Here is a 24683-nt window from a genome sequence, read left to right on the forward strand (position 1 = left end):
AGGCCGGCAGGTGAAGCAGGTGGCTGGTCCTGGGCCAGCTCAGCAGGAAGCGGGGCCTCCCTGTGGGCTCAGCGGCGAGGAGGTAAGGGGCAGGGGGCCAAGGGGCCGGCGCCCAGACTTCCCCGGCGCCGGAGCTGGTGGCGGAGTCTCTGCTCCCCCAGCAGGAGGAGTGGGAGCTTGCTGCCGGGACGGTGCCAAGGAGGAGACGGGCGGATGCCGCGATGGGGGGACCCCACCAGGGAAAACCTCTGCAGCGACGCCTCGGCTGGGCGGGGGAGGTTGGCGGGGGCAGTGCTAGGGTGGCCATGCAGCCAGCGTGGGCCCTGTGCCCAGGCGATGAGTGGCAGGGGGCCGGGATGCACTAGAGGCCCCTCGGTAACTCGATCGCTCCCACTTTGTTCCCACTGTCGGGGATGTGCCCTGCGGTTCCCACAGCTTCCTGCCACGCGGCTCTCCTGGCAGGCGCTGCCCGTTCCCGCTGCGCAGGAGGGCACCGGCGTGGGCAGCTCGCCGGCAGTCTGGCCAGCCAGCCAGCCGAGCAGAGGGGCTGGGCCCAGCTACTGAGCCTGACAAACCTGGGCTGGCAGCCCAGCGAGGGACAGCACACAGCTTGCCTGCCTGGCTGGCTTCCCCGTGCCCAGCCAGCCCCTTCCACCCTCTGCATTAGACACAAAAGGGCTGGACGCCCCTGGTGTTGGGAGAACTTGGGGGTATGGCCGCAGGTATGTGTCTGAAGTGCGTGTGTGGTTTTGTGGGCACAGAGGTGGGGCAGTGTGCCTAGGTATGTGTGGTGGGGACAGGTGTGGGGGCGTGCCCAGGCGTGGGGGATGCCTGATTGGATGTGGGGCCAGAAGTGAGGGCATGCACAAGTGTGTGTCTGGGGGACAGGCGTGGGGGATGCTTGGCTGCGTGGGGGTGTGCACGTGTGTGCATGTGTTTGTGTGACCCCATCTGCCAGGTGCCTGGGGCAGCAGCAAGAGCCGGGCTCAGTCCATAACAAAATTCAAGTTCCCTCCAGCTGCCCTGCTCCTATTCTGACCTTGGGGCACTAACCTGCCCCCTGCTGCCCCCAGCCATCGGTCCTGCCCTCTTGCACCTTGGGGAACAGGGACCCCCAAGGACCCCTCTGGTGGGGGAGACGGGGACAGCCCAGAGCCCCTCTCTGTGTATTTCAAAGGAGAAAATGAGCAAAGCTCAGCCCTGTGCTTCGAGAGCCTGCTCCCCCTCCCCCCCCCCAGCGCCGGCCACGCCACCTCCCACACGGGATTCGATGAGATTATTAGGGTGTGGGGTTGTGGGAATCTGGCCCTGGCTGATGGGTGGGAATCTGCCTGAGGCCTGGAGAGTCAACCCATTGGGCAGGTTCCATGGAGGGTGTGTGAGGGGAGGGAGGTTTGGGGGGGCAGCGTGAGGGGGGGTTCCTAGGGTCGGGTCCTGGGGCTTGTGTGAGGGGGGTTCCCAAGGTAGAATCCCGAGGGGGCAGAGTGTGGGGAGGGGGGTTCCCAGTGCAGGGTTCTAAGGGTGCTCCCAAGGCAGGGTCCTGGGGGGCATGGGAGAGGGGGCTCTTGGGTTCTGGGGGGGCAGTGTTCCCCAGGTTCCTGCGTGGCTGTGGTGGGTGTCAGTGAGGCAGCTCGGTGCAGCTGGGCCCAGCTCTCTGGAGTGCTCACCGCCCCCCCCGGCAGTCCCCCCCCCATCTCCAAGGCCCTGCCCAGCTGCACACTTCCCCCCCCCCCACTGTGTGTTTCCATGGAGGCGGGGAGCCGTCCCGCCCTGCCTGCTCAGCCCCAGCTGGCTGCCAGCCGCCCACAGGCACTGGCAGGGGTGCAGCACCGAGCAAACAACGCTGCTGAGTCGGAGGCAACCCCTGAGAGAAGCCAGCGACGCGCTGAGCGCCCTCCTCGACCGCCCCCCGCCCTGGAGTGCACAGACAGCACCTCAGGTACAGGCCCCTCGCTGAGTGCACAGCGGGGTACCCAGCCGGGAACAGCCCTCTATGGGGCCCAGCTCTGATCCAGCCCCGGGGCAGGGGGCTGGCTGGGTTCAGGGGCGGGGAATGAGATAAGGGGCTTTTCCCTTCTAGCGGGTGCCTGCTCTGATCCAGCCCTGAGTTGGAGTCACTGAATCTCCTGGTGGTCCCGTGTGGGGGGCGTCAGGGCCTATAGATGGGGTCCGGCAATACTCTGGGGAGGTCCTGGTGTGGCTGGGCCCTGGGCAGCCTCCTGCCCCCCTGCCTCCGGTCCCACAGAAATCCAGGACTGGCAGAGATCCCAGAAGAGGTCCCAGGAGGGGTTGTGATTAAGCCTTGGGCACTGGACCCATCCCTGGGATGGTGACCTGAGGACTAGCTAAGGCCCTGTCCCTGAGCTGGGCTGTGCCCCTTCCCCATGGCCACAGGCACGCATGTGGGGCAGGGCTACCTCCCCCCTCCCCGCTGGATGAGAAGCGGTGCCCACAGAAAGCCAGGGCTGGCAGAGGTTCCAGAAGAGAGCCCAGGCCTTGAGTCCCATCCCTGTGCCTGAATAACAGGCCAGCCCCTTCCTGGCTCCGTGCCTCAGTTTCCCCCATGGAAAGGGCAACACTGGCCCTGCTCCTCCTGCTAGGGTGGCCGTCAGGCTGGATCCACTCAGGATGCAAGGGTCATAGACCCACGCAGGGATGTCGGGCTGTGCTGCCAACACCCCCTCAGAGTCTCAAGAGGCATAAGAGAGGCAGGGTGCCCAGAGGGCTGTGGCTCCTCCCCACCCTGGCTGCTCTGCAGGGGATGCAGCACAGACAATCAAGTGATCCCTCCTGGTTGTTACCCACTCACAGCCCCAACAAACAGAGGCCAGGGACACCATTCCTACCCATCCTGGCTAGTAGCCATTGATGATCCTAACCTCCATGAATTCGTCTAGTTTTTGAACTCTGTTAAAGTCCTGGTCTTCACAACATCCTCTGGCAAGGAGTTCCACAGGTCGACCTTGTGTTGTGTGCAGAAACACTTCCTTCTGTTTGTTTTAAACCTGCTACCTATTAATTTCATTGGGTGACTCCTAGTTCTTTTGTTATATAAAGGAATAATACTTCCTTATTTACTTTCTCCACGTCAGTCATGATTTTATAGACCTCTATCGTATCTCCCTTAGTTGTATCTTTTCCAGGCTGCAAAGTTCCAGTGTTATTAATTGTTAATCTCTCCTCATACAGAAACTGTTCCAAACCCCTAATAATTTTTGTTGCCCTTTTCTGGACCTTTACCAATTGCCCGGTTTGTTTTTTGTTTTGTTTTGAGATGAAGCAACCGCATCTGCACGCAGTGCTGAAGATGTGGGTGTGCCAGGAATTTATATAGCGGTAATGTGATATTTTCTGTTTTATTTTCTATCCCGTCCTCAATAATCCCCGACGTTTCTTTAGCTTTTATGACTGATGCAGCACGTATTTTCAGAGATCTCTCCATGATGACTCCAAGGTCTCTTTCTAGAGGGGTCGCAGTTAATTTCGACCCCACCATTTTCTATGTATAGTTGGGATTATGGTTTCCAATGTGCATTACTTTGCACTTATCACCACTGAATTTCATCGGCCATTTTGTTGCTCACTCACCCAGTTTTGTACTGTCCTCTTGCAACCCTTTGGACTTAACGATCCGCAGTAGTTTTCTATCATTTCCACAGTTTGACATCTCGCTGCTTACGCCTTTTTCCAGATCATCAATGAATATGTTGACCTGTCCTGGTCCCACGACAGATCCTTGAGGGACACCACTCTTCCCTGCTCCCCATTTTGAAAACTGATCTTTTATCCCTGCCCTTTGTTTCCTGTCTTTTAACCAGTTCTTGATCCTGGAGAAGACCTTCCCTCTTACCCCATGGCCACTTCGCTTAAGGGCTTTTGGTGAGGGATCTTATCAAAGGCTTTCTGGAAATCTAAGTGCACGATAGCCCCTTATCCATACGCTTGTTGACCTCCTCAGAGAATCTTGGTAGATTAGTGAGCCATCATTGCCCTTTACAGAACGCATGCCGGCTGTTCCCCAACAAATCGCGTTCATCTATGTGTCTGATCATTCTCTTCTTTGCTATAATTCAACCAGTTTGCCAGGTGCTGACATCAGGCTGACCCACAATTGCCAGGATCTCCTCTGGAGCCTTTTTAAAAATTGGTGTCATGCCACCTACTCTCCTGTCATCTGGCACAGAAGCGGATTTAAATTCTGGGGACGTACCACGGTGGGTGGTACGGGGAGGGGGCGGGAGACACTTACCTCAGTGCAAATCTTCTCAGACTCAGGATTGGGGCCTGTGAGGACCAGCCCTGGGACAGGGGAGAGGCACAGGACAGGGAGGGAGCTGACAGATGACTGTGGTTCCCAGCTGCTCTCCTTGGGGGTGAGCTTCCAGTCACCTGAACTGGATGGGGAAACCAGAGGTGGTTGCTTGGGGACTCCTGGGTCTACACGTCCCCTCTCGCTGCTCAGATCTGTCTGGGAGAAGCTGTTGGGCTCATCCCTTCCTTGGGGTGTGTGCAGCACCCCTAGCCCCAGGCAGAGAGGCTGGCTGGCAGCTCCAACAGGTTGGGCCAGTTCCCCGTGCCTGGGAACGTGAGTGGGCAGGGTGCTGGGTATAGTATGCTAATCCTGAGACCAAACCCCATCGCTGCAGGGCTGCTACTGCACCCGCATAGGGCCCCGATCTCCCTCCTGAGCTTGGTGAGCACCAGAGGCCGAGTGTTTCTCTGTGCTCCTCCATGCCCACCGCCGCCCTCCCCTGAGCACGGCCAGTCACCTCCTTCTCTACCGTAGGGTGCCCGAGGTCCCGTATGCTCCGCTCTGAGGCCTGGCTAATTCCCCGCTCCTGATGGAGGCTGGAGCAATCGATGGAGTCATGGCAGGAGCCAGGCAGCTGGAGGCAGCTGCTCTCCTTCTGGCTGGCAAACGCCGGGGAGGAGCAGGGGGGTGTGGGGCAGTAGCCGAGGATGCCCAGGGTGCAGTGTCACCAGTGTGGCTGCGGCCTGGGGTGCCCTTTCCTCTGGGATGGGGAAGGAAGTGACCCCCTGAACAGCTGGGGAAATCAGGATAGGCCTGGCTCCCTGCAAAACTTCTCGGAACCGAGCAGTAGCTCCAGTCTCCCAGGGGTGGGTGGGGCAGGGTCTGCACCCCTGGCAGTGCACATACAAGGGACCCCTTTCGCCTCCAGCGGGTAACCCCTGGGCAGAGCCTCCACCTGGCCTCTCCGTCCAGGTGGGCTGTGCCAAGGTTTCTAGCCCAAGGGAACTCCCAGCATGCACGGCCTCTGCTCTGCCCAGCTATGGGACCCACGGTTAACCCTTCACATGCTGAACCCTGGCAAGGCACCCCTCCCCATTGCCTGGTGCAGCACGCGGGGGACATTCCCTCTTCCCTTTGCAGCTGGAAACAGTGTCGCCCCTTTGGCTGCAGCAGTTCGTTCAGAGCCAGGCTGTTTCCATTAGAAGCAGAAATGGACCCTGTGCGTCAGGGTTGCTCCTCGCTGCAATCCTGTTCCCCCCCCCCCCAAAGAACACAGCTGGAGTCCCCTGTGCCCAACAAACAGGAGGCAGGTCCCTTGCTCAGCAATCAACATCTGGCCCTGCAGCCAACACCCTGGCCAGAGGCAGCCTGGTCTCTGCTTCCTCCACTGCGCCTCCCACTGTCTGGCTGCTCTTTTTGCTCACAACCAATCAATTCCCCCTTGCAAATGCAGGGCATGAGGCACTCAATCCTAGGGAAACCCCTTAGCTTGTGATTAGCGTTGCTGTGAGCTCCATTGCCTTGGGCAGCAACTTCCTGGTGCTTCCAGCTATCACGACTCAAAGGGATATTTAATTGCTCCATCCCTTTGGCCTGAATGGCAGGTGCTTAGCACAGCCCTTGGCTTTAACCAGGTCTATGATTGTAGATCAAAGACACACTTGATGGATGCCACCAACACTTCCCAGGGTAACAACATGACCACACACCAAGACACCCCAGGGAAAGTGCCCGTGGGCAGCGACACAGGAAAGATGGATTCTAAAGCTGCTGGGTGAGCGACCGAGCGCCTAGAGACACCAAGCTCTGTGGGTCACCGCAGCGGTCAGGGAGCCAAATGGTTGGACTAGCAGGTTTAAGGCTTGGGGCAGCCAGATCTCTCCCCTCCACACACAAAGGGGGCCCAGGCCAAGCCCTGTTGGCTGCAGCTGGGTCCCCAGCAGGATTAGGGGTGGGGTAGGAGGGGAGTGGTAGCACTTCCGAGCATGGCACTGGGGAGAGCACCCACTGGCAGCATCTCCTCCCAGCCAAACCAACACACGGCACAGGCCAGGCGGGTCCATATAGGGGCCCTCCCCCTGACAGCCGGGACTCAGTGGCCACAGGGTCACACTTGATGGGGACACCAATGGGATGATAAATCGGTGCACTCAACATCCGCAGGGCAGAGCGGGGATAGAACCCAGGAGTCCTGGCTCCCCGCTGCCCCCCCTTGCTCTAACCACTAGACCCCACTGCCCCCCAGCAGAGATAGAACCCAGGAGTCCTGGCTCCCCACTACCCCCTTGCTCTAACCACTAGACCCCACTGCCCCCCAGCAGAGAGAGAACCTAGGAGTCCTGGCTCCCCACTGCCCCCCTTGCTCTAACCACTAGACCCCACTGCCCCCCAGCAGAGATAGAACCCAGGAGTCCTGGCTCCCCACTGCCCCCCCTTGCTCTAACCACTAGACCCCACTGCCCCCCAGCAGAGATAGAATCCAGGAGTCCTGGCTCCCCACTGCCCCCTTGCTCTAACCACTAGACCCCACTGCCCCCCAGCAGAGATAGAACCCAGGAGTCCTGGCTCCCCGCCCCCCCTGCCCCTGCCCTCCCCCTGCCCCTCCCCCCCAGCACTGCCGGCCGCCGGGCTCTCCCCTGGGTGGGAGGAGGCGCCGGGGCCGCATCACGGGGCAGGAAATCCCAGCGAGCGAAAGGCCACATGGCCCCGCCCCTGGCTCAGCTGGGCCACAGCCCAGCCAACCACCGCCCTCCGCTCCAGGGCCGCCGCCCAATCATCGGCAGCCTAAGAGGAAAAGGGCAAAGCCGCGCCACTCGCAAAACATCAGCCCCAGGTACGACCTGGCTAGGAGGGGATCGGCAGGGGGCGGGGCGCGCAGGTAGAGGGGCGGGGCTTCGGGCAGGGGCGGGGCGATCAGACACTGGGGGCGGGGCTCGCTTGCTCCATGGGGCGGCAGGGGGCAGAAGAGGGTTGTGGGACGGTGTGCAAGTCAGGGCTGCCCCCAGGGCCTGATTTCACTGTACTGGACCACGCCCCTCCCCTTCTGCACCCACAAGAGGTATGGGGCAGCCCCCCCCCCCGCCTGTGCCCCATCCTAACCCCAGGTGCAGGGCTGGTGGCTCTGAAGAAGGATGGGATCAAGGGGCTCAGAGGCTGCAGGGATGGGCAGGGGCAGTGGGGGGTGGGGGATTATGGGCTCAGAGGCTGCAGGGATGGGCAGAGGCACCTGGAGGAATTAGAGGCTCAGAGACTGTGGGGATGGGGAGGGGGACTAGGGGCTCAGAGGCCATGAGGATCAGCAGGGGCAGAAGGGGGGATTAGGGGCTCAGAGGTTGTGGGCATGGGCAGAGGCAGCAGAGGGAGGGGGCTTGGGCTCCAAGGCCATGAGGATGGGCAGGGAAAAGGATCCGTGGCTATGGTGCTGGTGAGGGTCAGCGGCTGTGTGGATGGGGCTGGCGAGCCGGGGATGGGGCAGAGGCTCTGGGTCCCCCAGCACAGGCTGACCTGCCCCCTCCCCCAGCATGAACCCCTACGCGGGCTTGGTGAGCGGCCTGCGCGCTGCCTGGCTCGCGGGGAAGACTCGCGGCGCTGAGCACCGGGTCTCCCAGCTGGAGGCGCTGGGCCGCTTCCTGGATGACAAGAAGCAGCCCATCCTGGACGCCATGGCCTCGGACATGCGCAAGGTGAGCCGGGCGGGTCCTGCCCCGAGCCCAGCATGGGGAGGGCGGGGGCAGGTCTCCCTGCAGGACAGGGGAGGCACCTGGTGTTCCCACAGCACAGAGAGCAGGACGTGCACAGGGGTCCCTGTTCCTGCCTCCCCTTCATCCCGCCAAGAGCTAGGGGCTGAGCCGTGATCTGAGCAAGGTGACTCTCCTGTGCTGGGGGCAGGGCTGTGTCTGCAGACGGGTGTTTTGGTAGGGTCTGCTTAAATAGCTTTGATGCTCTGGGTTGTCAGTGAAGGCCGGTGACAGCAGCTCTCGCCCGTGGAAGGGGAGGCGCGGACGCCCGCTAGCTCCCAGCAGTCCCTTCCCCGGGCTGGGAGTGCTCCCGCAGGACATTCTGTCTCTGGCCCAGACCGGCTGTGCCCTGGTGGCAGGGAGTCCCCCTGGCCCGAGGAGCGGGGCTGTTGACCCCGGCCCAGCTCAGAGGCTCCCTGGCCGGGCCAGTCGTGTGCTGGGCGCAGTGCAGAGGTGACGAGCTGAGGGGATCCGAGGCCGGGGATCGCCCGCGGGGATGGGTCGGTGTCTCCCGGCCGCCTGGAGCTGGGAAAAGGCCCCACGTGCCCAATCAGCTCTGTGGGAGCCTGTCGCGGGACAGGAGCCCAGAGCCCTCTGGCCCAGGGACTGCGCTGCCCCTGGGGGTCCCTCAGATGAGGGGTGTCACCCCTCTGCCCCCACCTCAGAGAGTTTCTCCCGGCTGGCCCCATCCCCGGGCTGGCCGTGCCCCGCCCCCCACCGCCCTCCCCGGGGGGTGTGGTGCTGGACGGGCCGAACTGTGTGTCTGGGGGGGGGGGTGAAGCTGATGCTGCTCCTCCCCCAGCCCCCCCTGGAGGCGGAGCTCTCCGAGATCCTGCTGGTCAAGAACGAGGTCAACTACGCGCTCAACAGCCTGGCCAGCTGGATGAAGGACGAGTTCGTGGAGAAGAACCTGGTAATGGGGAGACGGGCCCGGGGCTGAGCAGGGAGGGGACCCTGGGGAGCTGAGCGGGGAGGGGACCCAGGGGGACTGAGCAGGGAGGGGTGCTGGGGGGCTGAGCGGGCAGGGGACCCTGGGGGATTGAGCGGGGAGGGGACCCTGGGGGGCTGAGTGGGGAGGGGGAGGAAACACCCCCCCAGCCTGAGTCTGGGCTGGACGGGAACAAGCACCCAGTGCAGAGCTGGGACGTCGCCCCACGGCCGAGCCAGGGCTCCCATCCCCCGGCCCGGCTCCTTCCCCTCCCCCAGCCTGGGACCCACTGCCCCAGCCCCTGACGAGAGGCTCCCCTGCAGGTGACTCGGCTGGACACGGCCTTCATCCGGAAGGATCCCTATGGGGTGGTGCTGATCATCGGGCCCTGGAACTACCCCTTGCACCTCATCCTGGTGCCCCTGGTCGGGGCCATCGCGTCTGGTGAGTGAGGGACCCCGGGCACCGACCCCCCACCCCGGCCAGAGCCTGCCCCAGGCAGAGCCCACCCCCAGCACGGTGCCTGTGTGCTCTGGGGCAGGGCCCCCCCAGGCAGCACATACCCCCCAGAGCTTTCCCCAGCCCCAGATGAGGCTCCTGGGGTGTCCCCAGGAACCCCTCCCTGCAGAGCCCCAGAGGCGGGTCAGGTGCTGCAGAGAGGCCCTGGGGGGAATGTGCTGCATGGGGGCGGGGGGTGGGTCTGTGCTGCAGGGTGACGTCCTGCCTGCCCCCAGGGAACTGTGTCATCATCAAGCCCTCCGAGATCAGCAGCTGCACCGAGAAGCTGGTGGCGGAGATGCTGCCCAGCTACCTGGACAAGGTAAGGAGCCGCCGGCGGCACCAGGGCCCGGCAGTGCACAGCTCCCCCGCGGCCACGGCCGGCAGCTCCCAGCCCCTCCGGGCTTTGCCAGTGCAGTTATGAAAGTCAGAGCAGGGCTTGAACGCTGGCGCCTTCCACTACAGTGAACCCCGGCCCCACGGCCCCTCTCACCCCTCAGCCCAGGCGACCACCCCACCTCCGTGTCGCCTCCCCAGTAACCCTCCCCCAACCAGAGCTGCCCCCTGCACCCCTCCCCCAGGGACCAGCCAGTGCTGGAAGCCAGAGAGATGGGGGCAGAACAGGGATTAGCGGGGCTGGGCAGAGCCAAGGGGGCAGGACGGGGTCACCCCACACTCCCCCCATTGCAGGACTGCTTTGCCGTGGTGACCGGCGGCCCTGCGGAGACCACCCAGCTGCTGGAGAACAAGTTCGACTACATCTTCTACACTGGTACGTCCCCAGCCCCCAGGGACCCCCCCCCGCCACTCCAGGGGGCATCTCCACCCCCCAGAGTGCTCTGGCTCCGCTCCCTCAGGGGCTGCCCCGGAGCCCAGTGCCAGGACACACACTCAGCCCCTTGGGCGTCCCCTGACTGGGCCAGGAGGGGTGTCGGGGGCTGAGGGACACTGAGCCCTGAGGCCCCTGAACGTGGGGCTGGGGGTGACTGGAGCCGTGGCCAGAGGCCGGGTCTGTCCCCCTCCTGGGTGAGGCCGTGGCTGCCTGTGTCCCAAGGCCCCTGATACGTCCGGTCCCCCCACCTACGCAGGCGGCCCCCAGGTGGGCAGGATTGTGATGACGGCGGCGGCCAAGCACCTGACGCCGCTGACGCTGGAGCTGGGGGGCAAGAACCCCTGCTACGTGGCCGAGGGGGGCGACCTGCAGAGCGTGGCCAACCGGCTGGTGTGGGGGCGCTGCTTCAACGCGGGCCAGACCTGCATCGCCCCCGACTACGTGCTGTGCAGCCCGGAGACGCAGGAGAAGCTGCTGCCCGCCCTGGGCCGCGCCATCGCCCAGTTCTACGGCCCCGACCCCCGGGCCTCGCCCGACTTCGCCCGCCTCGTCAGCGACCGGCAGTTCCAGCGCGTCCGGGCCCTGCTGGGCAGCGGGCGCGTGGCCCTCGGGGGGCAGACGGACGAGCAGGAGCGCTACATCGGTGAGGGCCCCGGCGCCAGGGCGTGGGGCTCCGGGGTCTCACACGCCAGAGCGCGGGGCTCCGGGGTCTCACACGCCAGGGCGCGGGGCTCCGGGGTCTCAACACGCCAGGGCGCGGGGCTCCGGGGTCTCACACACCAGGGCGCGGGGCTCCGGGGTCTCACACGCCAGGGGGCGGGGCTCCGGAGTCTCACACGCCAGGGCGCGGGGCTCCGGAGTCTCACACGCCAGGGCGCGGGGCTCCGGGGTCTCACACGCCAGGGCGCGGGGCTCCGGGGTCTCACACGCCAGGGCGCGGGGCTCCGGGGTCTCAACACGCCAGGGCGCGGGGCTCCGGGGTCTCACACGCCAGGGCGCGGGGTTCCGGGATCTCACACGCCAGGGGGCGGGGCTCCGGAGTCTCACACGCCAGGGCGCGGGGCTCCGGAGTCTCACACGCCAGGGCGCGGGGCTCCGGAGTCTCACACGCCAGGGCGCGGGGCTCCGGAGTCTCACACGCCAGGGCGCGGGGCTCCGGGGTCTCACACGCCAGGGCGCGGGGCTCCGGGGTCTCACCACGCCAGGGCGCGGGGCTCCGGGGTCTCACCACGCCAGGGCGCGGGGCTCCGGGGTCTCACCACGCTAGGGCGCGGGGCTCCGGGGTCTCACACGCCAGGGCGCGGGGCTCCGGGGTCTCTCACGCCGGGGCGCGGGGCTCCGGGGTCTCTCACGCCGGGGCGCGGGGCTCCGGGGTCTCAACACACCAGGGCGCGGGGCTCCGGGGTCTCAACACACCAGGGCGCGGGGCTCTGGGGTCTCACGCCAGGGCGCGGGGCTCTGGGGTCTCAACACGCCGGGGCGCGGGGCTCCGGGGTCTCACGCCAGGGCGCGGGGCTCTGGGGTCTCAACACGCCGGGGCGCGGGGCTCTGGGGTCTCAACACGCCGGGGCGCGGGGCTCTGGGGTCTCACGCCAGGGCGCGGGGCTCTGGGGTCTCAACACGCCGGGGCGCGGGGCTCTGGGGTCTCACGCCAGGGCGCGGGGCTCCGGGGTCTCACACGCCGGGGCGCGGGGCTCCGGGGTCTCACACGCCAGGGCGCGGGGCTCCAGGGTCTCACACGCCAGGGCGCGGGGCTCCGGGGTCTCACACGCCAGGGTGCGGGGCTCTGGGGTCTCACACGCCAGGGTGCGGGGCTCTGGGGTCTCACACGCCAGGGCGCGGGGCTCTGGGGTCTCACACGCCAGGGCGCGGGGCTCTGGGGTCTCACACGCCAGGGCGCGGGGCTCCGGGGTCTCACACGCCAGGGCGCTGGGCTGAGGCTCCAGGCAGGGTGTGGAGTCCAGATGGTGCAGAAGTGAGTCTGGGAGGTAGGGAGGGGGCAGGGCAGGGCCTGTGGGGAGCTCTGGGGCGGGGCAGGGCTGGAGGGGGCAGAGCCGTGGTGGAGGAAGGGAGCTACATGCCCCTGTGTGTGGAGTGATTCCCCTCCCCCCCCCCCTCGTAGCCCCCACGGTGCTGGCGGACGTGCAGCCGTCGGAGCCGGCCATGCAGGAGGAGATCTTCGGGCCCGTCCTGCCCATCGTCACGGTGCCCGGCGTGGACGAAGCCATCGCCTTCATCAACAGCCGGGAGCGGCCGCTGGCCGTGTACGTCTTCGCTGCCGACAGCAAGGTGGGGGCCCAGCCCGAGGTCGAGGCCTGGGGCTCCCTGCTGGGACCGGCTCCTGGGCGAGGAGGGGGCAGCGTTTGCAGGTGCCCCCCGGCCAGTCTCCGGGGACGGTGGCTCTGCTTTATCCCGCGTCTCTCTCCTATGCCCCCCAGGTGGTGCACCGGGTGCTGGAGCAGACGAGCAGCGGCGGGTTTGGTGCCAATGACCCCATGATGCACATGACGCTGCCCTCGCTGCCCTTCGGAGGGATTGGTACGTCCGGGCCCCCAGCCTGAGGCCGAGCCCCTGGGGGCGCTGGGTCCTGGGCCTGGGGAAGGGGCCTGCCTGCCATGGAGCCCCAGGCTGGGCCGTAGCACGTCAGGGCCTGGCTCTAAGCCGCCGTCGCTGCCCTGCGCAGCCCTGGCCAGTGCGCGGCCTCCCCCTGAGATAGCTGCCTGCAGGGACACAGCATGGGGCAGGGCCCAGCATCTCTGCCCAGGGCACGGTGCACACGCTGGGCTACAGCTGGGGGCTGCAGCCGCGCCCCAGGAACCCGCCTCTCCTCTGTGCCTCCTCCGGTGGGACTAGGGCCTGCGCCTGAGCGTGTCTGAGCCAGGCGGGGGGCAGGGCCGTGGGCTGGGGTCGTACCCGGGGGGGGGGAGGGGGCGCTGGGCCCTGCCCTGTGTCCGAGCCGTGCTCTCTTTGTAGGGAACAGCGGGCTGGGGTCGTACCCGGGCGGGGGGGGAGGGGGCGCTGGGCCCTGCCCTGTGTCCGAGCCGTGCTCTCTTTGTAGGGAACAGCGGGCTGGGCTCGTACCCGGGGGGGGGGGGGGGGGCGCTGGGCCCTGCCCTGTGTCCGAGCCGTGCTCTCTTTGTAGGGAACAGCGGGCTGGGCTCGTACCACGGCAAGTTCGGCTTCGACACCTTCACTCACCAGCGCGCCTGCGTCCTGCGCAGCTCGGGCCTGGAGGCCTTGAACTCCCCGCGCTACCCCCCCTACAGCCAGCGCAAACTGGGGCTGCTGGCGGCTGCCTCCCAGATCCAGCGCAAGGGCACCTGCACCCTGCAGTGAGGGGCAGGTCAGGCCGGCCTGGCCCAGCCCCCCAGCCCCATGCAGCTCCCAGGGTGCCTGACGACCTGCGGGAGGAGGCCTGGCTGCTCTTAGGCCTCTGGCCCCTCTGCAGAGGTTGAAGACGCTTCCTTCGTCTCTGTCTACCTGGGAGCGGGGTTTTCTCCCTTCATCCCACCCCTGGGGGCTCCTGCCCCTCGGAGCCCAGCTCTGGCTGCCCCCTCTCCGGGTGCTGGGCTGTTGGGGAGGGAGCCTCGGCCATTTCTCTGAGCTGCCCCCCTGCGTGTCTCCTAAGGAGATGGCTTGGTGGTGGTGGGGAATGCCATGGAAAGACCCCCCCAACCCAGCTATCTGCTCCCCCAGGGAGTCCAGTTGTGGCCTCCCACATCGGTGCCTACCTCGGCTGTGGTGCATTGCCCGGGAGGTGCAGCGCCATCTCTCGCTGGGGGGTAGCCCTGAGCAGACCCGCCAACAAGGGGGGCCCTGGGGCCCAGCGATGCTAAAGGCCCCAGAGCTCCTGGTCCCGCCAAAGCTGCAGCAGCACCTGATGGGCCAGGCTGTTTAACTAGCTGCTGGGGTGGCAGGCTCTGGGCAGCGCTGAGGTCTGTCAGGAGGCAGGGGTAGTGCACTTGGTGCTCCAGCCCCGCCCCTTCCCCTTGCCTGGCCGTCGCCCCCCTGTCCCTGAGCAGAAAGGGCAGCTGGAAACCCCACTCTCTGCGGGATTCACTCCTGCCTCAGTTTCCCCTTCCCCTCCTTCCCCCCACTGCCTTAGGCCTCATTCTCCCAGCATGCCCTCTGGCCATCGCTGCCTTTGCCCCTGCTCTCTGCTCGGCCCCGTGTCGATTTTGGTTTAGTAAAAACACTTCTTTCAATTTGCCCTCCGTGGCCCCGGCTCCACAGGTGGAGCTGTGGGGATGGGGAGGGCCCTGGAGCAGGGATGGGTGCGGCAGCCAGGGTCTGCCCTGGTCTCCTCCCTGCTGCCAAGGAGCTGCTCCTGGGAGAACAGAAAACAGGGAGCAGCAGCCTGAAGGGGGAGCCTGTGGGTCAGGATTGAGGGGGCCCCCTCCTCCTGTGGCTGTTCCCTGTCACTGGAGCTCCTGGGCACAGGTTCAGTGACTGCTGAGGACACCTCCCTGCCCTTCCTTGTTATTGCACATGCAGGAGGGTGTGTTCTTTCAGTTTCCTTTTCATCTCGCCTGTGGAACAGCCAGGGACTGAGCTGCCAGGAACTGCTCCTACAGCCGCTGGGCAAGGGCACATGTCCCCTTGCGCAGTACTGGTGGTCACTGGGGCTGGGACTCTGCTCTGTAGATGAAGACACAAAGTGCCTCACCCGTCCTCCCAACTCAGCTAAAAACATTGCTCCTTCCACCCCCTCTCACCCAGTCACAAATGTTCCCATCTTACCTCCCTCCCCCCCGTAAGATAACCCTCATCACCTCATCCAGCGTCCCTTGTCTAGCCACAACCCCACTCTGGTCTTTGAAGAGAATTGGGAATCGTTTAAGAACATTTCACTAGATACCCAATGAAGTCACAATCAAGGAGAAAGACCACACTAGCTAAACTACCAATCTAACTTAAAGGGAAGTGAAGTCAGTAATAGAAATTGTATGTATTAGAAAAAGAAGAAAAGGAAGGTGGATAGTAAGGAATAGAAACCAGAAGCTAAGTCTGTAGAAAATTGATAAGAGAAGCCAAAGGACTCAAGGTGAACTCTATTGTCAGCAGAGTTAAGGACGATAACACATTTTTGCTCCTAATATATTTTTCAGAGAGTCCTAAGATGATAACAGTAGTTACCAATGTTAGATATTTTTAAGTCACCAGACCTGGATAACTTCCATCCAAGACTTTTAAAAGTCCTGGCTGGGGACCTTGCTGAACTATTACTGATGTTCACTACATCTCAGAAAATTGGGGCTGTCCCAAAGACTGGGAGAAAGCTAATGTGCTTCCAGTAATTAAACTGTATAACCTGAGTAATTATAGGCCTGCCAGCCTGACATAAATCATAGGCAAAATAATTAAGCAGCATATTCAGGAATCTATTACTAAAGAATATAGAGAGGGCCTTGTAATTACTACCTGCCACTCAACTTGGGTTTACAGAGACTAGATCCTGTCATCATGAGATTCACCACTTGATAGAAGCCCCTCCTCCTGGCCACTATGGGGCTCAGCTTTCAGCCTGACAACCTCTTCTTGACATTTCTTGGCCTGCGGTCCTAGTCTTCAGGAGTTGCAGCACCTCATCACAGCTCACCCTCCAGCCAAGTCACAATGGTCCTCTCCTGAGGTAAAGTGATTCCATCCTATCACCCATTCCCAGCCTCTGACAAACAGGCGAGGGACACCATTCCTACCCATCCTAGCTAATAGCCATTGAGGGATCTAACCTCCATGCATTTATCTAGCTTTTTTTTTTTTTTGGACCCTATTAAAGTCCTGGTCTTAGCAATATCCTCTGGCAAAGAGTTCCACAGGTTAACTGTGTTGGCACAGAAAAATTTCTGTTTGTTTAAAATCTGCTACCTATTAATTTCATTTAGTGACTCCTAATTCTTGTGTTATGGGAACAAGTAAATAACTTTCTTATTCACTTTCTTCACACCAGTCATGATTCTATAGACCTCTATCATATTCCCCATTTAGTGTCCTCTCTTCTAAGCTGAAAAGTCCCAGTCTTTTTAATCTCTGTTTATATGGGACCCATTCCAAACCCCTAACCATTTTTGTTGCCCTTTTCTGAACTTTTTTTCAATATAGTTTTTGAGATGAGGCAACCACATGTGCATGCCGTATTCAAGATGTGAACGTACCATGGATTTATATAGAGACAATAACGTATTTTCTGTCTTATTCTCTATCCCTTTTTTAATGATTCTTCACATTGTTTGCTTTTTTGACTGCTGCTGCACACGGAGTGGATGTTTCCAGAGAACTAGCCACAATGACTCCAAGATCCCTCTCAGATGACAACAGCTAATTTAGTCCCCCCAGAGATTGGGACTAAGGCTACGTCTACACAGCAGTGTTATTTCAGAGTAACTGGCGATATTGCGTGTCTACACGACAAGCCTTTATTTCAAAATGATGTTGAGCTGGAGGATTTCTTACTCCGGTTCCTCTAACCCTCGTTTCACGAGGAGCAAAGGACAACTCCCTGTTCTGGCAACAGCACCAAAAGCTGAAATAAGCTGTTTCGACTTCAGCTAAGCTCAAGTTACGAGGCTTGTTTCCGGTTTTAGCCCTGCTGTGTAGACAGTCCCAGACAGTCGCTTGTTCAGGGGCTGTAGGAGGACCCAGGGCCACCTTCCACTCTGGGTTCCAGTCCAGGGGCCCTGTCTCCAGCAGCCAAAGTCCATGTTGCACTAAACCTTCCTGCCTCACTCCTAGACTACTCCTTACCTCTCCTACCCCAAGCTTGCATTGTCCAGCCCTATGTCCTGGCTTGCTAGACAGACCCTACCTCTTGGGGGCAATGCCCCCTTCTCTCCCTTATCCCAGGGAGTGGCTGCAGCCCTCCTCTCTGCAGCCTCTTTCTGCCACCAGCTGCTTGGCTTTATCAACGTCCTTCCTGTTCCATCACAGGTGAGCATCCCTCAATTAGGGGCTCTCCTCTTGGCCTAAATGGTACCAGAAGAGGGTCAGCAATCCAGGCTCGTCTCAGCCCTCACTGCTATCCCAGACCCCCCTTTTGTGGATAGATGAAGGAGCAGGCAGCCAGTGGTTCAAAGGGTGGAGCCCCTCAACCCCGATGACAGTCCAATTAAATCCCAATGAAGGAATCCGCCAGCCGGGGAGAGCGTCTAGCCAGACCCTGGTGTGTGACTGGAGGATCCCGAGCGGCCTGCGCTTAGCGGCTGGAAAGTGGCGACAGCTGCTAGCTGGCCCTGCCGGAACTAGCAGCCAGGCTATGTCCAGGTACAATGCACAGACCACAGCACGTTTTCACTCCAAGCCCCAGAGAACCACGTGCCCTGCCACGGGGCCACATAGCTAGGCCGAAGGCTTTCTGCTGTTCAGAAGGGCGTTTTACGTGTTCTCTGGCAGTCGGCCTACTGCGGAGTTTGCCGTAGAGCATCCCTGCCATGCAACGAAGAGCCCCCAGGCTGGGCTGCAGTAGAGGACCACGGTCCTCTGAGACCAGGTCCGGTTCTGGAGGTAGCATCCAGGCAGGCTGGCCGACACAGTCCGTGGAGTAGAGAATCACCGCAGATGAGGCCAAGATAGTCGATCAGGATCACGCGCAAGTACGGTCTTCATTGATTTTGAGCAGCACTTTGGGAGGCAGCAGCGCAGAGGGCAAGCACACGTCCGTGTGTCCTTCCGGGGTAAAAGGGAGGGGTCCGTGAGAGACCCCTGATGGGACACACACTTCCATGGAAACGAGACTCCAGGCCAGCCTGAGAGACCGCCTGTGACCTGACCCTTTTATAGCACCGTTCCGTACGGCTGGTCCAAGACTTTATTCTCTTTGCACGCAGGGGAGGCGGTCACATCGCAACACAGGAGCCCACACCCTGGGGCTGGAGCACCCACAGGGAATGAGTGGGTGCAAGCACCCGCCAGCAGTCCTCGAGATCAGCCCGTTCCCATCCCTCCCGCCCGCCACAGATCTGCTGTCCGGTGCGCAGGAGGCATTGGCAGAGCATGCTGGGGGGGCAGGAGGGAAGGGATGGAGCGAGGCAGGGAGCAGGGGCCAGGCACCCCCCCGCTGGGGAAATGAGAAAGCAGGTGCTTCTGTACCTAAACCGTGTTAGTTTTCAGTTCTGTTATCAATTCCTCTTCGCCAGCTGGGATGAGAGCTCCTAAAGCATCCCTCCCCCACCCCACGCCAGCAGCAACGCTTTGCGAGTCCGGAAACTGTCGTCTACGCCGTGTAGGGACTTTCAGCACGGACTGCGTGGCAGCCTCTGGGTGAACGGCCACACGAGCCCCCAGCTTTCCCCCTACCTATCAAGGAGCATAAGGGCCTGGTCATCCTATTCCCTAATCTACTGGCAGCGCATCGTAGATGCTAAGTCTTCCCAAACCTTGTGCTGCAAGGGAGGGGGCGGTGGTGAGTTACCATACAGACTCACAGGACTGCCCAGGGTCCTGACCAATTTGGGGTCACTAGAAAAATCTCCCCTGTCATGGCCCTGGGGCTGGAGGGGCTCTCACCTGAAACGGCCATGGAGGCAGCGTTCTCTTTCATTTTTTCCATGCCATGTGTGGAATAAATTTTGTTCTGCGCACCAGTGCATGGGCGGATGTGCACCACCAGTAGAAACACATGCTCCTGGCTGGGGGCGCTCTGCTAATCAGCTGGGCAGCATGTGAATCTCCCCTGGGAGGCCCCCCAAGCGTTCAGCTGTCTGGGCACAACGCATGCCGGCATCAAGCTTTTCTGGTCTCGGGATTGCAGCAGGGGAGATCCAAGCGAGGGGTGGAGTGTTAGGGGGAAGAGGTGGCATGGGGGCGAGGCTGGGGGCAGAAAGAGAGCAGGGTCATGGCGGAGTGGTGGAAAGGGCTGGGGCCGTGGGCGGACAGTGTGGACTGGGGGCTCTGGATCCTCCCCCCCGGCTAGCCCTGGAGTCACAGTGGGGGGAGCTCCTAGCAGTGAGTGGGGGTGGGGCCTCAGACAAAGAGGTCTGGGGGCTGGCCCTGGTGTGATTTGGTGGCTGTAGCAGACGCCAACTAATACCCCGTCTCCTGCTTTATCGATTGAGTCATTGAGCCACAAACCGTCCCGATCACTTTCTTCCAGCGTTGGCAGGGGTGGGGGGTGGGGCCGGGACTGGGGAGCGTCCGTAACCCCTGGGGAGGGGCTCTCACTTCCCAGGTCAGCTGGAACCCGAGCCAGCTGTCCCCCCCCGCCCCCGCCAGGGCAGTCCCTCATCCCGTGGGTGTGTGGGGCGGGGAGGCACCACCCCTCACTGCAGGGTGCAGGTGCCCTTGCGCTGGATCTGGGAGGCAGCCGCCAGCAGCCCCAGTTTGCGCTGGCTGTAGGGGGGGTAGCGCGGGGAGTTCAAGGCCTCCAGGCCCGAGCTGCGCAGGATGCAGGCGCGCTGGTGAGTGAAGGTGTCGAAGCCGAACTTGCCGTGGTACGAGCCCAGCCCGCTGTTCCCTACAAAGAGAGCACGGCTCGGACACAGGGCAGGGCCCAGCACCCCCACCCCCGCCCTCCGGGTACGACCCCAGCCCACGGCCCTGCCCCCCGCCTGGCTCAGACACGCTCAGGCGCAGGCCCTAGTCCCACCGGAGGAGGCACAGAGGAGAGGCGGGTTCCTGGGGCGCGGCTGCAGCCCCCAGCTGTAGCCCAGCGTGTGCACCGTGCCCTGGGCAGAGATGCTGGGCCCTGCCCATGCTGTGTCCCTGCAGGCAGCTATCTCAGGGGGAGGCCGCGCACTGGCCAGGGCTGCGCAGGGCAGCGACGGCGGCTTAGAGCCAGGCCCTGACGTGCTACGGCCCAGCCTGGGGCTCCATGGCAGGCAGGCCCCTTCCCCAGGCCCAGGACCCAGCGCCCCCAGGGGCTCGGCCTCAGGCTGGGGGCCCAGACGTACCAATCCCTCCGAAGGGCAGCGAGGGCAGCGTCATGTGCATCATGGGGTCATTGGCACCAAACCCGCCGCTGCTCGTCTGCTCCAGCACCCGGTGCACCACCTGGGGGGCACAGGAGAGAGACGCGGGATAAAGCAGAGCCACCGTCCCCGGAGACTGGCCGGGGGGCACCTGCAAACGCTGCCCCCTCCTCGCCCAGGAACCGGTCCCAGCAGGGAGCCCCAGGCCTTGACCTCGGGCTGGGCCCCCACCTTGCTGTCGGCGGCGAAGACGTACACGGCCAGCGGCCGCTCCCGGCTGTTGATGAAGGCGATGGCTTCGTCCACGCCGGGCACCGTGACGATGGGCAGGACGGGCCCGAAGATCTCCTCTTGCATGGCCGGCTCCGACGGCTGCACGTCCGCCAGCACCGTGGGGGCTGCCAGGGAGGTAAATCACTCCCTGCACAGGGGCACATGGCTCCCCTCCTCCACCACGGCTCTGCACGGCCCTGAGTACCCCAGAGGCCCTGCCCTGCCCCCGAGCTTCCAGACTCACTTTGCACCATCCGGGCTCCCCACCCTGCCTGGAGCCTCAGCCCCGCACCCTGGTGTGAGCCCCGCGCCCTGGCGTGTGAGACCCCAGAGCCCCGCGCCCTGGCGTGTGAGACCCCGGAGCCCCGCGCCCTGGCGTGTGAGACTCTGGAGCCCCGCGCCCTGGCGTGTGAGATCCCGGAGCCCCGTGCCCTGGCGTGTGAGATCCCGGAGCCCCGCGCCCTGGCGTGTGAGACCCCGGAGCCCCGCGTCCTGGTGTGTGAGATCCCGGAGCCCCGTGCCCTGGCGTGTGAGATCCCGGAGCCCCGCGCCCTAGCGTGTGAGACCCCAGAGGCCCGCGCCCTGGCGTGTCAGACCCCGGAGCCCTGCGCCCTGGTGTGTGAGACCCCAGAGGCCCGCACCCTGGCGTGTGAGACCCCAGAGCCCCGCGCCCTGGTGTGTGAGACCCCAGAGGCCCGCGCCCTGGCGTGTGAGACCCCAGAGCCCCGCGCCCTGGCGCCGGGGCCCTCACCAATGTAGCGCTCCTGCTCGTCCGTCTGCCCCCCGAGGGCCACGCGCCCGCTGCCCAGCAGGGCCCGGACGCGCTGGAACTGCCGGTCGCTGACGAGGCGGGCGAAGTCGGGCGAGGCCCGGGGGTCGGGGCCGTAGAACTGGGCGATGGCGCGGCCCAGGGCGGGCAGCAGCTTCTCCTGCGTCTCCGGGCTGCACAGCACGTAGTCGGGGGCGACGCAGGTCTGGCCCGCGTTGAAGCAGCGCCCCCACACCAGCCGGTTGGCCACGCTCTGCAGGTCGCCCCCCTCGGCCACGTAGCAGGGGTTCTTGCCCCCCAGCTCCAGCGTCAGCGGCGTCAGGTGCTTGGCCGCCGCCGTCATCACGATCCTGCCCACCTGGGGGCCGCCTGCGTAGGTGGGGGGACCGGACGTATCAGGGGCCTTGGGACACAGGCAGCCACGGCCTCGCCCAGGAGGGGGACGGACCCGGCCTCTGGCCGCGGCTCCAGTCACCCCCAGCCCCACGTTCAGGGGCCTCAGGGCTCAGTGTCCCTCAGCCCCCGACACCCCTCCTGGCCCAGTCAGGGGACGCCCAAGGGGCTGAGTGTGTGTCCTGGCACTGGGCTCCGGGGCAGCCCCTGAGGGAGCGGAGCCAGAGCACTTTGGGGGGTGGAGATGCTCCCTGGAGTGGTGGGGGGGGGGGTCCCTGGGGGCTGGGGACGTACCAGTGTAGAAGATGTAGTCGAACTTGTTCTCCAGCAGCTGGGTGGTCTCCGCGGGGCCCCCGGTCACCACGGCAAAGCAGTCCTGCAATGGGGGGAGTGTGGGGTGACCCCGTCCTGCCCCCTTGGCTCTGCCCAGCCCCGCTAATCCCTGTTCTGCCCCCATCTCTCTGGCTTCCAGCGCTGGCTGGTCCCTGGGGGAGGGGTGCAGGGAGCAGCTCTGGGGGAGGTTGAGTTACTAAGGAGGTGCGGGGTGTGGCTGGGACCCAGCTCGACACAGGGTCGGGGTGGTGCTAGGCCGGCCGAAGGGGCTCATTGCCAGGGGTTGAGGAGTGAGAGGGGCCGTGGGGCCGGGGTTCACTGTAGTGGAAGGCGCCAGCGTTCAAGCCCTGCTCTGACTTTCATAACTGCACTGGCAAAGCCCGGAGGGGCTGGGAGCTGCCGGCCGTGGCCGCGGGGGAGCTGTGCACTGCCGGGCCTTGGTGCTGCCAGCGGCTCCTTACCTTGTCCAGGTAGCTGGGCAGCGTCTCCGCCACCAGCTTCTCAGTGCAGCTGCTGATCTCGGAGGGCTTGACGATGACACAGTTCCCTGGGGGCAGGCAGGACATCACTGGGCAGCATGGACAACCTCCCCCCCCCCCCCCCCGCGGGGCAGCACATTCCCCCCAGGGCTTCTCTGCAGCACCTGACCTGCCCCCGGGGCTTTGCCGGGAGGGGTCCCTTGGGACACCCCAGGAGCCTCGTCTGGGGCTGTGGGAAGGCTCGGGGGGAAGGGGGAACTCTGCCCCAGAGCACACAGGCACCGTGCTGGGGCTGGGCTCTGCCTGGGGCAGGCTCTGGCCGGGGTGGGGGGTCGGTGCCCGGGGTCCCTCACTCACCGGCCGCGATGGCCCCGACCAGGGGCACCAGGATGAGGTGCAAGGGGTAGTTCCAGGGCCCGATGATCAGCACCACCCCGTAGGGATCCTTCCGGATGAAGGCCGTGTCCAGCTGAGTCACCTGCAGGGGAGCCTCTCATCAGGGGCTGGGGCAGCGGGTCCCAGGCTGGGGGAGGGGAAGGAGCCGGGCCGGGGGATGGGAGCCCTGGCTCAGCCGTGGGGCGACGTCCCAGCTCTGCACTGGGTGCTTGTTCCCATCCAGCCCAGACTCAGGCTGGGGGGGTGTTTCCTCCCCCTCCCCGCCCAGCCCCCAGGATCCCCACCCCGCTCAGCCCCCCAGCGCCCCTCCCTGCTCAGCCCCCCAGGGTCCCCTCCCCGCTCAGCCCCCTAGAGCCCCTCCCTGCTCAGCCCCCCAGCGCTCCTCCCTGCTCAGCTCCCCAGGGTCCCTCCCTGCTCAGCCCCCCAGCGCTCCTCCCTGCTCAGCTCCCCAGCGCCCCTCCCCGCCCCTCGCCCCCCCAGGGTCCCTCCCTGCTCAGCCCCCCAGCGCCCCTCCCTGCTCAGCCCCCCAGCACCCCTCCCCGCTCAGCCCCCCAGCGCCCCTCCCTGCTCAGCCCCCCAGGGTCCCCTCCCTGCTCAGCCCCCCAGCACCCCTCCCTGCTCAGCCCCAGGCCCGTCTCCCCATTACCAGGTTCTTCTCCACGAACTCGTCCTTCATCCAGCTGGCCAGGCTGTTGAGCGCGTAGTTGACCTCGTTCTTGACCAGCAGGATCTCAGAGAGCTCCGCCTCCAGGGGAGGCTGGGGGCAGGAGCAGCGTCAGCTTCACCCCCCCCCTCTCCGACACACAGTTCGGCCCATCCAGCACCACACCCCCCGGGGAGGGCGGCGAGGGGCGGGGCACGGCCAGCCCGGGGATGGGGCCAGCCGGGAGAAACTCTCTGAGGTGGGGGCAGAGGGGTGACACCCCCCATCTGAGGGACCCCCAGGGGCAGCGCAGTCCCTGGGCCAGAGGGTTCTGGGCTCCTCTCCCGCGCCAGGCTCCCACAGAGCTGATTGGGCACGTGGGGCCTTTTCCCAGCTCCAGGCGGCCGGGAGACACCGACCCATCCCCGCGGGCGATCCCCGGCCTCGGATCCCCTCAGCTCGTCACCTCTGCACTGCGCCCAGCACACGACTGGCCCGGCCAGGGAGCCTCTGAGCTGGGCCGGGGTCAACAGCCCCGCTCCTCGGGCCAGGGGGACTCCCTGCCACCAGGGCACAGCCGGTCTGGGCCAGAGACAGAACATCCTGTGGGAGCACTCCCAGCCCGGGGAAGGGTCTGCTGGGAGCTAGCGGGCGTCCGCGCCTCCCCTTCCACGGGCGAGAGCTGCTGTCACCGGCCTTCACTGACAACCCAGAGCATCAAAGCTATTTAAGCAGACCCTACCAAAACACCCGTCTGCAGACACAGCCCTGCCCCCAGCACAGGAGAGTCACCTTGCTCAGCGCACGACTCAGCCCCTAGCTCTTGGCGGGATGAAGGGGAGGCAGGAACAGGGACCCCTGTGCACGTCCTGCTCTCTGTGCTGTGGGAACACCAGGTGCCTCCCCTGTCCTGCAGGGAGACCTGCCCCCGCCCTCCCCATGCTGGGCTCTGGGCAGGACCCGTCCGGCTCACCTTGCGCATGTCCGAGGCCATGGCGTCCAGGATGGGCTGCTTCTTGTCATCCAGGAAGCGGCCCAGCGCCTCCAGCTGGGAGACCCGGTGCTCAGCGCCGCGAGTCTTCCCCGCCAGCCAGGCAGCACGCAGGCCGCTCACCAAGCCCACGTAGGGGTTCATGCTGGGGGAGGGGGCAGGTCAGCCTGTGCTGGGGGACCCAGAGCCTCTGCCCCATCCCTGGCTCGCCAGCCCCATCCACACAGCCGCTGACCCTCACCAGCACCATAGCCACG

At 64.2% G+C, this 24683-nt stretch overlaps 2 protein-coding genes across 9 annotated transcripts; one reads left to right on the forward strand and one right to left on the reverse strand.

Moving 5' to 3' along the window:
* Positions 1–1742: 1742 nt before the first annotated feature.
* On the forward strand, positions 1743–16179 carry LOC106731890 (aldehyde dehydrogenase family 3 member B1). Of its 8 annotated transcripts, none has more exons than XM_089778929.1 (12): positions 1743–1939; positions 3275–3336; positions 3692–6026; positions 7773–7935; positions 8771–8902; positions 9241–9361; positions 9652–9737; positions 10106–10187; positions 10504–10890; positions 12370–12536; positions 12686–12785; positions 13390–16179. In XM_089778929.1, exons 3-12 carry the CDS (start codon positions 5917–5919, stop codon positions 13581–13583), a joined length of 1542 nt encoding a protein of 513 aa, XP_089635055.1. In that variant the 5' UTR covers positions 1743–1939; positions 3275–3336; positions 3692–5916; the 3' UTR covers positions 13584–16179. The 8 variants fall into 8 exon arrangements, with proteins under 8 accessions (XP_089635055.1, XP_089635054.1, XP_089635058.1 ...); XM_089778928.1 differs by having other exon boundaries at positions 5901–6026; XM_089778931.1 differs by having other exon boundaries at positions 1749–1939; positions 5901–6026; positions 8792–8902.
* A 1438-nt stretch (positions 16180–17617) lies between these two features.
* Positions 17618–24683, reverse strand: LOC102458356 (aldehyde dehydrogenase family 3 member B1). Its single transcript, XM_089778944.1, has 9 exons — positions 24409–24683; positions 23439–23549; positions 22754–22874; positions 22379–22464; positions 21879–21960; positions 21174–21560; positions 20381–20547; positions 20132–20231; positions 17618–19695 (listed from the first exon to the last, which is right to left on the reverse strand). The coding sequence occupies exons 1-9, from the start codon at positions 24568–24570 to the stop codon at positions 19502–19504; spliced, it is 1410 nt and encodes a 469-aa protein (XP_089635070.1). The 5' UTR covers positions 24571–24683; the 3' UTR covers positions 17618–19501.

Source organism: Pelodiscus sinensis, chromosome 5 (genome assembly GCF_052426305.1).
Source record: "Pelodiscus sinensis isolate ZL-2025 chromosome 5, ASM5242630v1, whole genome shotgun sequence".
Classification (NCBI taxonomy): domain Eukaryota; kingdom Metazoa; phylum Chordata; order Testudines; family Trionychidae; genus Pelodiscus; species Pelodiscus sinensis.

Bases quoted from the DNA above. Each gene is read 5' to 3' on its own strand.
- LOC102458356 (XM_089778944.1), bottom strand. From the start codon at position 24,570: ATGAACCCCTACGTGGGCTTGGTGAGCGGCCTGCGTGCTGCCTGGCTG. The intron at 21,561-21,878 runs GTACGTCCCCAG...CCACCTACGCAG, and splicing joins CGACTACATCTTCTACACTG to GCGGCCCCCAGGTGGGCAGG. The intron at 20,232-20,380 runs GTGGGGGCCCAG...TGTGCCCCCCAG, and splicing joins TCTTCGCCGCCGACAGCAAG to GTGGTGCACCGGGTGCTGGA.
- LOC106731890 (XM_089778929.1), top strand. From the start codon at position 5,917: ATGGATGCCACCAACACTTCCCAGGGTAACAACATGACCACACACCAA. The intron at 8,903-9,240 runs GTAATGGGGAGA...GCTCCCCTGCAG, and splicing joins AGTTCGTGGAGAAGAACCTG to GTGACTCGGCTGGACACGGC. The intron at 12,786-13,389 runs GTACGTCCGGGC...CTCTCTTTGTAG, and splicing joins GCTGCCCTTCGGAGGGATTG to GGAACAGCGGGCTGGGCTCG.